The sequence below is a fragment of the Calidris pugnax genome, unplaced genomic scaffold, assembly GCF_001431845.1.
Source record: "Calidris pugnax isolate Ruff unplaced genomic scaffold, ASM143184v1 scaffold85, whole genome shotgun sequence".
Classification (NCBI taxonomy): Eukaryota; Metazoa; Chordata; class Aves; order Charadriiformes; family Scolopacidae; genus Calidris; species Calidris pugnax.
In genome coordinates, this window is record NW_015090801.1 from 150,713 (window position 1) to 162,823 (window position 12,111).

The 12,111-nt window shown below is 47.1% G+C and overlaps 1 protein-coding gene across 2 annotated transcripts in view; it reads right to left on the reverse strand.

Annotated features, from left to right (window-relative positions):
* RAB10 (RAB10, member RAS oncogene family) overlaps positions 1–12,111 on the reverse strand; it is a 55,745-nt gene that overhangs the window by 12,592 nt on the left and 31,042 nt on the right. The window contains exons 2-5 of one of the 2 annotated variants that reach the window (XM_014937551.1): positions 11,474–11,534; positions 5,699–5,837; positions 2,541–2,630; positions 1,951–2,052 (exon numbers count right to left, since the gene is read on the reverse strand). In XM_014937551.1, coding sequence (XP_014793037.1) covers positions 1,951–2,052; positions 2,541–2,630; positions 5,699–5,837; positions 11,474–11,534 — 392 coding nt within the window. The remainder of the gene's footprint in view (positions 1–1,950; positions 2,053–2,540; positions 2,631–5,698; positions 5,838–11,473; positions 11,535–12,111) is intronic. The other variant, XM_014937550.1, reaches the window with a different exon arrangement.

Genomic DNA, 12,111 nt, shown 5'->3' on the forward strand with positions numbered 1-12,111 from the left:
ACCCTTGCTCTTCCAGCCCGTCACCCCACCTCCACTGCTGATATCTACATTTTCACTGTTGGGCTCTTTTACAGGGGTCTGCAAGGAAACAAGGGAAAAACAACGAGTTAGAGGACTCTCCAGACATCCCAAAATAACGTGTTCAGAGCTGCAGAGACAGAGGCTTACAAGAAAGACTCCATCATCAAAAATATTATGAATCAACTACGGGCAAAGAGCTCCCCAGAAATGCAGGGAACCCTCCTCCCCCTCCAGCAAGAGGCTGCAAAACCAATTTACGGCTGGGTTTTTTGTTTTAAACAACCAACAACGGGAAAGCTGGGAAAAACCCAGCTTCTTGCCTTGGACCACCCCAAAGTAAACTCAAACTATTTCTAGATCCTGTTCTTGGAGCCGACACTGGGGCTTTGGTGGAACAAGTGGGTCACAGCCTACAAGGGACACAAGCTGGAGGTAAATGAGGTGAACTAATGACCTTCCAAACCCAGAGAGCAATTTAGGGATAAAGAGGGGTTGTTCCAAAGCAGCCACCTTCCAGCTGACCAGGAGCATGGACAGAATGGGCTCCTCTGCACCAGGGGATGTAACCTCAGTCAGAGCAGAACCCCCAGCAGAGTGGCTTTGATCAGACACGAACACCCACTTCCAGCTGTTTAGAAACCAACCTAAACACTCTCCAGAATTCTGCAGTTTAGTCTCTAAATTCCTTTCCTTATTCTCTTTGGCTCAGCCTCACCAAAGCACCCCCCCACCTCTTCTTCAGATAAACACACTGAGGCCCAAAATAAAAATCTCAAGGTCAGAAGAGTCAGTGTGACTCGCTCCCCTCAGCTCCTGTTCATGGAGGCTAAAAACCAGATTTTCACCCAGTTTCTCACACAAAGCTTGTCAAACACTGGCTAAGAAACAAGTTGGAACTACAGCAGCGAAGCAGCTGCCGTTGAGCAGAAGTGTACTCAGAAGGGTTGTCAAAATATTCAGCGTTGACCTTGCACTGAATTTCTAACCAATTAACTGGGATGACATCACCAATCGCGTTCAGAAGAAGTGGTGGGGAAGGGGGTCTCTCTACTGCTAAACTGGGCACTGACAAACCACGCAGGTTTAGGAGCTGAGCACACATGCTATGGTTGGCCAACCCATGTCCCTCAAGCTCCATGGAGCACCCAGAGGTGGAGAGGCACGGCCTGGCCCTAAGCAGGAGTGGGCCAGCACAGGGGTTACTGGATCCAGCAAGTCCTTGGCTACAGGAGCACATCAACTAACTAGAACCAGCCCAGGAGCCAACCCATGAGGCCAGCCCAGCTCATTCCTCAAGAAACCAGTGGCAACTGTGGGAAGGCAATGGATTGTCTACTCAAGGATGCAAGAACAGTGATATCTCCAAGCTCTGTGCACACTGTACGAGTCAGGAGGGGTGGCCAAGCAGCAGAAGAACTGGTGATCCATGTTCTTCTCTCGGTTGAGATACACCCTTCCAACAAAACCTCCACCAAAACGCAGAGGCTGAGAGGGCTCATCACTGGAAACAGGGTAGAAGTGAGATCTCGTTTAGCTGTTCCATCAACCACATCTAAACTCTCCCCACCTTCGGAGCCTTTAGACAATGCTGTGTATCGATGGAGACTGTGGCAGGGAAAGGACAATTCTCTTCCACACCAAATGAAATATTTTGATTCCAAGTGCTCACAACCAGGAGCTTAAGGGCCAAACAGCTACAAGTTTACATTCCTTGGCTCTGTGATGAATACCACCCTCTCTAGATACAATAACGGAACTTCAAACAAGCTTTAAGAGCTTCAGATGCACAACAGCCCTCCTTCAGTGACCCCTTTGTCTTGGCACACCAAAGGTAAAGGCTGCAACAACTCAGGTGAACACCAAAAGCGAGAGGAGTTGAAATTTTAGGATTTATTTTTCTTTTTTCAAACAAACCCTGTAAGCACCTACCTTTCGAAGAATGTCTTCTGCTAATGTGAGGAATGCCTTCTCAATGTTTATATTTGCTTTTGCACTAGTTTCGAAAAACCTAATACCATGCTCCCTAGCAATCTAAACCAAAAAGAGAAAGAAAGAAGGTGGTTAGCATTACTGCAGTGTTACCCCGCTGGTGCCGCTGTACCGTCGGGATTAGCGGCGTTTATAAACACCTAATACCCTTCCAGGCACCAGAAGTACCAGCTAAAGTCTCACAAAGGGAGATCTGGAACTTAATGATTCAGAAACAGCAATTAAAGTGCATTAAATCACAAGTCAGTCTCTGAACAGAAGACAACAGAGACCACACAAGCCTGTCACATGAGAAGTACCTTCAAGCATGCCTGAAAAATGTTAGTTATCAAAGAAAGCAGGAACTGCAGCTGAACTTGTTCCATTCATGGCAACTTCTGAGAAAACACTCCCCAGACTTACAGACCGTTAGCAAATCCTGGTGTTCCCCAGCACACTCCCCTGTGGCATCTCAGCCACCTGGAGATGGCAGGAGGTCCTGGCAGTGAAGTGCTTACATTGATATAAGCCAGGTTTTGCCCAACACTTACCTGTTCGCCTTTTGCTTTAGGGACGACTCTTTTATCTTCCATGTCACACTTGTTTCCTAACAGCATCCTCTCCACGTCTTCATTGGCATGCTGAAAGGAGACAAGACCCCAGTAAAGATCCACTTCACTTTTGTGTTTGCAGAGTGTTTGCAGCCCAGGCTAACACTTGCAGCTCTGGGAGTCCTGCACTTTCCCAAGTCCTAGCAACGACCGTTAGAAATCAGTGCCCTGAGACAAAACTGCTCATAGAGCCTGAACGTGGAAGGAGACAACAGCCCCGGGTGTGACACAGCTCTCTGGCCACCCCAGCACCAGTTATTCTCCTCCTTCCCTGTTAGTTCTGTAGTTTAAAGGTGAGGTCTTCCTTTCTGACAGGCCAAGTGCTGTTCTGCAGCCCAGGTGCTTCTCACAGAAATGATGCCACAAAACATCCCAGGGCAAGACCCACCCCACGTCTCCAGCTGCCAATAACCAAGCTTTGTGTGCTCGAGTGGCCCCAGCTGACACTACCACTCTTTTGGTGTTTAAGGGGTCCTTTGCAGAGTTTTACTGCAGACAGATCAGTCTCCTTAAAAATTGCAACTATGCTTTCAACCACCACAAAGCCAAAGAAGCAGGAAGTTAGTAAAAAACCCCTTTTGCTGGTAATTTTTCTTTTAGAGGAGTTACCAAGTTCACTCACAAAGGGAAATTACAGCCCTCTAGCATCACCCTGTTCCTCCAATGTGCCTATCACAGCTAGACCAGGTCAGCTTTGTGCTTTAGCTCTGTCTGCTAACTACTGACAGCGGAGCTGAGGAACGGCACCCAGGTCACACACCCATGGCAGGTTATACACCCATGGCACGTACAGCAGGGAAAGCCAAAGAGAGCACCACGCTAATGCTCAGGATCCAAAGAACAGCAGGACACCAGGAATCACCTCTGCAGGGCAAAGGCGAGTGCCAGTGCTTTCTCAGGGAACTCCAAGTGAGCAGAAAAGCCTGGGCTGTTCGTTACTGACACCCTGCCAATATCCACCACAGCAAGGAGAGGACACGCCAGAGAGAGCCACCAGATTAGCAGGGAAGCTCCAGCAGCCCCAGCACAGAGCATCACTTAAGTGGATAACTGGAGTACTTTGAAACCTGCCATGAGAAGCTTCTTGGAAAGTCTAATCTGAATTTACTTTCACTCCAACAGCCTTAACACGACTTTAGGGCAGCATTATTAATAGAAGGGCAGCGGCAAGAGATCCATGTACCCACTGCTCCCGCTTACCCTAACAGCCCATTGCAAACCCTCAGGAGAACCACCCCCAGCTTGTTTCCTTCAGCTCACGAGGAGGAAGAGCAACCAGACAGCAAAGGTAGATTAAGGTATCGTGTAGAACAAGCCTCTGAAAACACTAACTTTTCACGCACACACAGCAACAGCCTTTCCACACTCAGCCGGCCCCGAAGCACAAACCCCTGCACTGGAGCAACTCAGCTAATTCCTCCCAGCCCAAAGCACAGCTCACCTCTGAAGGATGTGTGAACTTCAAATAATTACAGATTTAGCAAGGAGGAAGATGTAACACCTCTAGGTGTCTTTGGCTGTTTCTAAATCAAGGCTTAATCAAGGAGTAGAAGCCCCTCCTTGCACAGAACAGCACATCAGGCTCGCTTGCTGAAAATTCTCCTCCTCGAGAGAGTATCCTCGGCAATATCAATTCCTTGTAAAACCAAAGCACTTGGTTACTCCATTCACAACTATCGCCCACAATCATCCTCCACACGAGGAGGCAACACCCGCACGTTCTAGTGAGAGACCTCACCCCGGTGCTGGCAGCGCAGAGGATGACTCTGCTCGGCACTTCTGCAAACCTGCCCCGATACCGAGCCTTTTCCGTGACAGAACCAGCTGCCCAGGGTGTCCCACGTCCCTGGGAAACCCGCAGGAACCACACAGCCCTCACCACGCCTGGAATCCGTGGCGGAGGTTGGTGTGACGCTGATCTGGAAACGTGAGGTCAGCAAAACCACCCCTTTCTGGGACACAATGGTAGGAACGACATCCATCCCACGACTTCCTGGATACTACTGGATTCTTTTAAACAAAGCAACAGCAGCATCTAAAGGCTTTGGCTTCAAGTTTACATTCAACTCGTCGCTGAGTGTCTTCCTGTTCTCCCTTATTTCCCCCCTTCTGTACCCACCAAAATATGTATCTTTCCATAAACAGGAGTTTCCCATTTCTCCTGCTGGGAAACTAAAATCCCGATATCCCATTTTTGCTCTGTAACAGCCTTTCCCCAGCCTCAGTGCTTCAACCCCCAACGCCTGCCAGCACCCACTGACTGACACCCCGTTCCACAGGGCCAGCTTCACGCTTTCTAGCAAAATAACAAAGCTGGAAAATCCAAACAATTATTCCACTTGGGCACAGCACAAGGAAAGCAAGAACTGAGAGTTGTGCTGCTCTCTGACATCTCTGAACTCCCGGAGAATGAACTCTCGGGGATGCAGGCACTCAATGTTTCCACATCAGTTTCTTCTGCTTCACTTGATCTTGCTTGAAACATCACCAAGCGCCTTGTCTGTCCTCTTTTGTCCTCTACCAAGGACAGAAATCGGGCAGGTTGGAGTAGTTTGCTAATCCCAACCCCAGCGGTTTCCCACCCCACCTGCAACAGCCATGGTAAACCTGCTCATTTTTCATGAGGGCAACGTGGAGGGAGGGGAGGCGACCGTATTTAGTTATCCTTGAGGATTTACAGAGTTGTCCTTATAAAATAGGCTAGGACCAGAAGTGACATACCCTGTAGCTGCTCTACAGCTCTGGCTGAGTATCGCTCCTCCACACACCCCCTTGTGGTGGCAGCTCCTGAAAACCACAACTCCCAGTTCCTGCAAGGTATATATTCCTCACCTCCAAGTATTCTCCACACAGAAACCAAATTTGCTCATCTATGAGTGTGACATTTCAGTCACCAGCCCCTGTGTAGCGTTGTGATCCTTCATGCCATTGTTGTGGAAAGAGTCGAGGGGGAAAACATAGGACAACCACGGAACACCAGCTTGTGTCCATTTACATGTTCTGCCAGAGTAGGAGCTGAAGCTGAGCTCTGTAGGACTCATCACACGCTCTACGGGTCACAAGCAGCTCCATTCTGGGATCTTACAGACGTTACTCACCTCATCTATGTTTCTGAGCCACTTGCTGATGTTTTCAAAGCTCTTGGCATTGGTGATGTCGTATACTAGCATGATCCCCATGGCACCTCTGTAGTAGGAGGTGGTGATGGTGTGAAATCGTTCCTGCCCCGCCGTGTCCCTGCAGAAAACAAAACAAGAGGAGGTATCAGAGACAAGCTCGAAAGAGACAGCATGGTTTATCTGTTAGAGAAGTGTGTGTGGCCCAGGAGGTGCTCTGTTGCACCTGACCCAACCGCCCACTCAATGCCACCACCATGGCCAAGAAGATCCCTTTCCATTTCAGCAGCTGCTGAGCAGCCATGATGACAATCACTCACCATTTCTGGAACTCGGACTTGAAACCATGAAGAACTCTGGTTTTAGATCAGTTTTATAAAAATCATGCTTTAACATGATCTTACATATTTATGTTCCTAAAATTTTAGGCCAATGTTTATGACAAGTAAGTCTAGAAGATGTACCATTAAAACATCAATCTCTATAGGCAATATACTGAAAATCGGTCACGCAAGATCAATGACAGTATGTGCTTCCCATCTGATTTTGAGATCTTTGATGGAATGTGTGAGATTTGATTAAACAAACTCACATGCCATTAATTGAGAATTAAGAGTTAACTGTGTATTCCAGTGTCTTTGAGAGGAGATAAACCCAAGAGGTGACGTGTTCACAGACAGTTTTCAGTGACACTATTCACACAAGGTAGAATCAAAGGTGTCTCCCAATTTAAACTGGTCAAAACGCAGATTGAACCTTCCCTACCCGCCTTCAGAAGGACACGCTGTTCCCCCCTGACCCACAGACCCACATTTCCTCGGCTCACAAACCAGTAACCTCAGAACAGATCACAGACTGGAGCTGAACTCCCAGCTGCTCCCGAGGTCACAGCCAGTGCCTTGGCAGGACACGGGCACCACCAGGCACCGAGTCCTGGGAACACTGGGCTCTCCCCACCGCCCCGTCACCTACCGTTGACCCAACAGACGCTGACTGTAGTTGCCAAATCAATTTGTTTAAGCACACGTCACATTTCTGGCCGAGGATCAGTTGGCAAATGGGGACTAAATGAAAAGCCTCAAAATCTGAAGATGCCATGGAGGAAAAGTTCCTGAGATGCAGGGGAAACGCTCTACAAAGTTTCTTCTCCAAGAGTCTCCTTGGTCTGGCTCAGACCATAGATGAGGGGTTTGAGGCTGATTACTCCCGAGACTTTTGTTTCCTCCCAGCAGCTGACAAACCCCAGGAAGAAGGCAAAGAGCAGAGGAGGAGGAATAGGGCAGGTCCCAAACCTGAGCACAGCTTTGTTCAGAGGTGTGGTACCAGGCCACGCAGTGCAGAGGTCTGATCGCTGCTGCAGCCTCCAGAGGCCAGCGAGTCCAGTCCCTGGCTCCACGAACGCTGAGGGACACCCACATCGTCCTTCAAAGGTCCTGATGTTCTGCTGAAGACCTGACGAATGCTGGCTTGAATCCCAGGCTCCCATTTCCTTTCTGCCCCGTTTGGAAGCCTCTCCTGACGGCACACTGGGGCTTTCCTTACTGCAAAGTAAGGCCGTCCATCCTTGTCTGACACTTCAGAGGTAGAGGAGTTCATCTCCCTTCTTTCTACAACCACTTTCTGCACACTCAAACACAGCTCTTGCAGCTTCTGTGAATCTTCTCAAGCCACCTCAAGTTCTTTAGACCTTACTTACTGGCAAAAGGTCTAAGATAGGCAGCCTCACCTGCTGCTCTCTCGGTACTGGCTCCAACTTGCCCATGTCCAAGGAAAACCCAGGACACTGCTCCAGCTGGAGCTGTCCTCCTCACACAGGAATATCTGCTAGAACATTGCACGTGTCTGTTTATGCATTCCACTCCCTTTCCTCATGATTAAGCAGATTTTTATGACATTTGAATAATTGATTACACTGATTATACTGAACTTGACAACCTTGCATTTCTCTCTACTGAATTTCACAGGACTTGGGTTTTTTTCCAATGACATTTCTCCAATCAGTCAAAAGCACTTTGAATTATAATCCAGTCCTCAATACAATTTTTACTGTGCAACTTCATTGTTTCCTGCTTAAAGACAATAACCATACCCTCTATTCCCTTATCTCCTATTAAAGAAAATATTGCCTCTCATGAAACCCGGGACAGGCTCCTGCAAAATATCTCCACAGAACCTTTATCCATCATTTGTTTTCTCTCATGGGGAGCTCTGTACCCACTTGACAGCATCTTCACCCCAGTCACTCCCCCCACCTTGCTTACAGCCAGCAGGACAGCCTCAGAAAAGCTCCCCCGGAGACATCAAGCCACACGACATCGGGGATTCCTCCCCTCCTGACAAGGCCAGCAGCCCTCACAGGAAGAATTGAGATTGATTTTACACAATTTGGCGTTGGCCACACTTAGTTGTTACTCATTGCTTGTCACATCCCACGCGCCTACAGCTGCCTTGCTCCCTTAACTCCTCCCAGGCTTTTTCTGCCAAAAGAAAGCTGGGGAGGGAAAAAGCAGAGAACCTGGAGTGCTTCCCCCCCCCCCCCTTTTTTTTTTTTTAAATAGGTACTACGCTTGCCCTTTCCCCTTCTTAATGGATTCCCCATTCATTATTCAGAGATAACTCTTAATGGATGTGAGATTAGAGACCCGGCCGGAGCAAACAGAGGAAATGAGTTATGGTTTTCAAGCTGCCTCCCACTGATGAACCCACCCTGGGCAAACGGCAGGAGACGACAGGAGCCCACACGCCGTGTTTACTGGCCTGCCCTTCCATCCTCTGCTCCAACCTCTAGGATGTAAGAACACTCTCCAAAGCTAGGGGTGTGCAATAAATCCTTCATGCAGGCAGGATGGTGTGGAAGCCAGCTGGCTCTCCGAGCTCAAATAAACGTAGACAAGGACTATTAAGGCAGCCAAGGAAAAGGAAGCCCTGCTGCACAGGAGGAAACACCAAACTCGGGTTTTTTAGCTGCAAAATGGAGACAAAGAAGGTCATCCTGTGGGATGAGGGAAAGGAGAAGCCCAGGGAAAGTGAAAAATCTATTTAAATTATTCTCATGCCAACATTAAAGTATGCATAAGCTGTATCATCTTAGAGGTTTAACCAAGAGAGAAAGGAATTTCTGGGACAGCTTTCCGGTTGACCTAGCAGAGACTAAAGAAACCTCAAAATGTACTATGATTTGCTTATGAAATATTTACACGGGTGCAACAAGAAGAGATTATATCTGATGATTTGTGAAGATCCTTCCAGTCCACAGAGCTCAAAATAAAGGTCTTCAACGTATTAAACCAAATAATTCCTAGCAAAATAATCCTAAGAATTTTATTACTGTCCCATTGTTTCTACTTAAATTTTTTTTTTAAACGGTGCAGCAGAATATCCCATTGAAGAACCTGTACTGCTGACACCAGGCACTCGGGAAGCTTCAGTGACTGGGTCCAAGACTTTCCTTCGCAAAGGACCATCTGTCAGATATTTCAGCTTTTCAGAAAAATACTCAGCTAGGAAAAAAATAATTAAAAAAAAAATCTGTGATGAGTGAAGGATCTAATTGTTTTCTAGGAAGTCAGACTGACGTGCCAAGAGTATCTTCCACCTGGAGCCAGGCACATGGTGAATGGTCTCCAAAGACATAATAATAATAAAAAAAATCTGTGATGAGTGAAGGGTCTAATTGTTTTCTAGGAAGTCAGACTGATGTGCCAAGATTATCTTCCACCTGAAGCCAGGCACATGGTGAATGGTCTCCAAAGACCTCAGCAGCAAGAGTTCACTTTTAGATGTTCTTAGGGTAATAACAAAAATGAATGAGACTGATGGTAGCCTAGTCTGCGGTGCTGTCACAGCTCTGGCTGTTCACCACCACGCTTCCTAAATGCAAGAGCTTGCATATAACAGGGAATTTCCACATGTGGAAAGGAAGAGGCAAGGAGAACCTCGGGTTCACACAGGAAACGTTCCCCTGAAGCGTCCCTCGCTCCCTGAACCGCTGCAGTGGGAGCCAGGGCCCTTCTGGAAATGTGTTACACAAGTACAAGTACAGGGTGAGTTTAAGTACAGGAAGCCGTGGTTAAATATAGACGCATCGCACAAAACATCTTCACCAAAAGACACTACTGTTCCAGCCACCAAACCACTGCTGGGCAAAGCTCCTTGTACAGGAAGAGTTTAAACTACAAAGCCTAGATTATTTTTTTTACATTTATTTTTTTCCATCAGAAGTGCATGCCGTAGGAACTTCTTTTTCTGCTTTCCAAGTTTCATCTCAAATGTGAAGTTTTAAACTGGCAGGAACAAGAAGCAGACTCGGACAACAACCTCCCAACTCTGCAATGTTTAAAAGCTGCAATTTCATACAACTCAGCTCACCCAAACCCCTCTTCATTTCCCCGAGCTGCTAACCCCACAATGCACACTGCTTCCCTAAGCCTTGCTGCCTCGCCTACCTATACATTGAAAACCCTCAGTATTCCATATTTTGAGGTTTTACATTTCATCATGACTTTTAAAGTTTAATCTAATGGTTCCTTTAAGTCACTCCAATGTTTTGTCCCACCCTCCTGTCCCAGGGTAACTCACAGCACCTGCCTGTTGGGGTAAAAAATACACCACCGACCAATTGTCCTTCCTCAGACATCTCCATCTAAGACCTGGCCCTCACGAGGACGGTGACCTTTGGTGGCTTCCCCGCTGGAGCGTCCCAGCACACTGAGTTACTTCATCCTCCCTGTGCTTCCTCATCCACCGGCCACACAGTTTATACAACAAAACCAACTTCCACAACCCTTTCCCTTGCAGGGCATAAACCAAAATAACTGAGTTGGCCAACTTCTGCTAAGGAGTTGCTCACAGGACCAGGACATGAGAAACGGCCAGGAGACAAGGAGCACGCTCTGAGGGGTGGTAATGAGGGGGATTCAGAATACACTCCTTAGGAAGGATGATAATTCAGCAGGTCCTAGGGCAATGGAATGACTGACCAGACAGAGGAGGACCAGTGTCTCCTTCTAACTGGAACCCATCCATCTGCATCTACAAACCTCAATGTTACCAAACCATAGAAGATTTTCATCAATGGGGGGGCAAAACGGGTAAATGCAAGTTCCAAACCAATTCAAGTTTTGAAGTCTCAGTAGAGCTGGAGAACGCAGCAGCGACACGTGTACGAGTACAAAAACAGAGGGCAGGAGAAGCCGTCAGCTTCCCTCAGCTTATTTCTTACAGGGCTATTAAACCAGGAGACAAGTCTCTAGTCAGACACACACAGGAAGCCAAAGGAGCTTCAGTTTTGTCTCAGGTTGGACTTTCCTACAGAAAAGCTGTCACCTTGTTGGCCAGCTGAGAAACTCCCCACAGTTTACTACAGAAAAACACAAAATAAGGGCAGACGTGGATTGCACTTTCTTGCTGATGCAAAGCATGGTGACCAGTCAATTTACAACCATAAATTCGAGGCAGCTCCTAATTTAAAAAATCCCAGTTTTCAAACACTTCCCACTAAATCACAGACTGCAAGGATCCCGTCCTCCCAACCAGGAGACTCGCCAGCAGCCCATCCACGGGAGCAGCCAGTAACCGTGGTTAGAAACCACACCAAACATCTCTTAAAAAAAGTTTAGGGAAAAATACAAAACACGGTTACAAAATTAGATACTTGAGTGCAATCTCCAAAAGAGTAAACCCTTCTCAGGAAAACCTGCCTCTGAAAGCAGCCACCAGCAGGGCATCACCCTGCAGCTTCCCAGATCCATTACTCACCAGATCTGTAGCTTGATCTTCTTTCCTTGTAATTCAACGGTTTTAATCTTGAAGTCTATCCCTAAAATAAACAAACACATAAAATAAGTAATTAGTATCTATTTACAAAAAGAAAAAAAAAAACAATTCCACATAAACTCACAACTGCACCAGACACAAGAACAGCTTTTTCCCCTTCTTTTCCCAAACCCTCAGATAAGCCAGGGGTGGCTGAGGGAGCTGGAGCGCAAGAGGAAGGTGCCAACCAACATACACGGGGCATCTCAGGGTCTGCAATTGGCAAGGGACACCTTCAGGTCACATTAACATGATCTGGCTTGTACAAGCTTTTCAGTTTCTTGCTTATTTTTAAGAAAGAAAAATATCAGGGTTTTGCAATTTTTCTGGAGAACTTCCATATAGGAGAAATTTGGGAATTTGGGTATCAACTTAGACATCCTGAACAAAATAGCAAGCTTTCTTCTTGGTTTGGTATAAGTAATTAGTATCTATTTACAAAAAGAAAAAAAAAAACAATTCCACATAAACTCACAACTGCACCAGACACAAGAACAGCTTTTTCCCCTTCTTTTCCCAAACCCTCAGATAAGCCAGGGGTGGCTGAGGGAGCTGGAGCGCAAGAGGAAGGTGCCAACCAA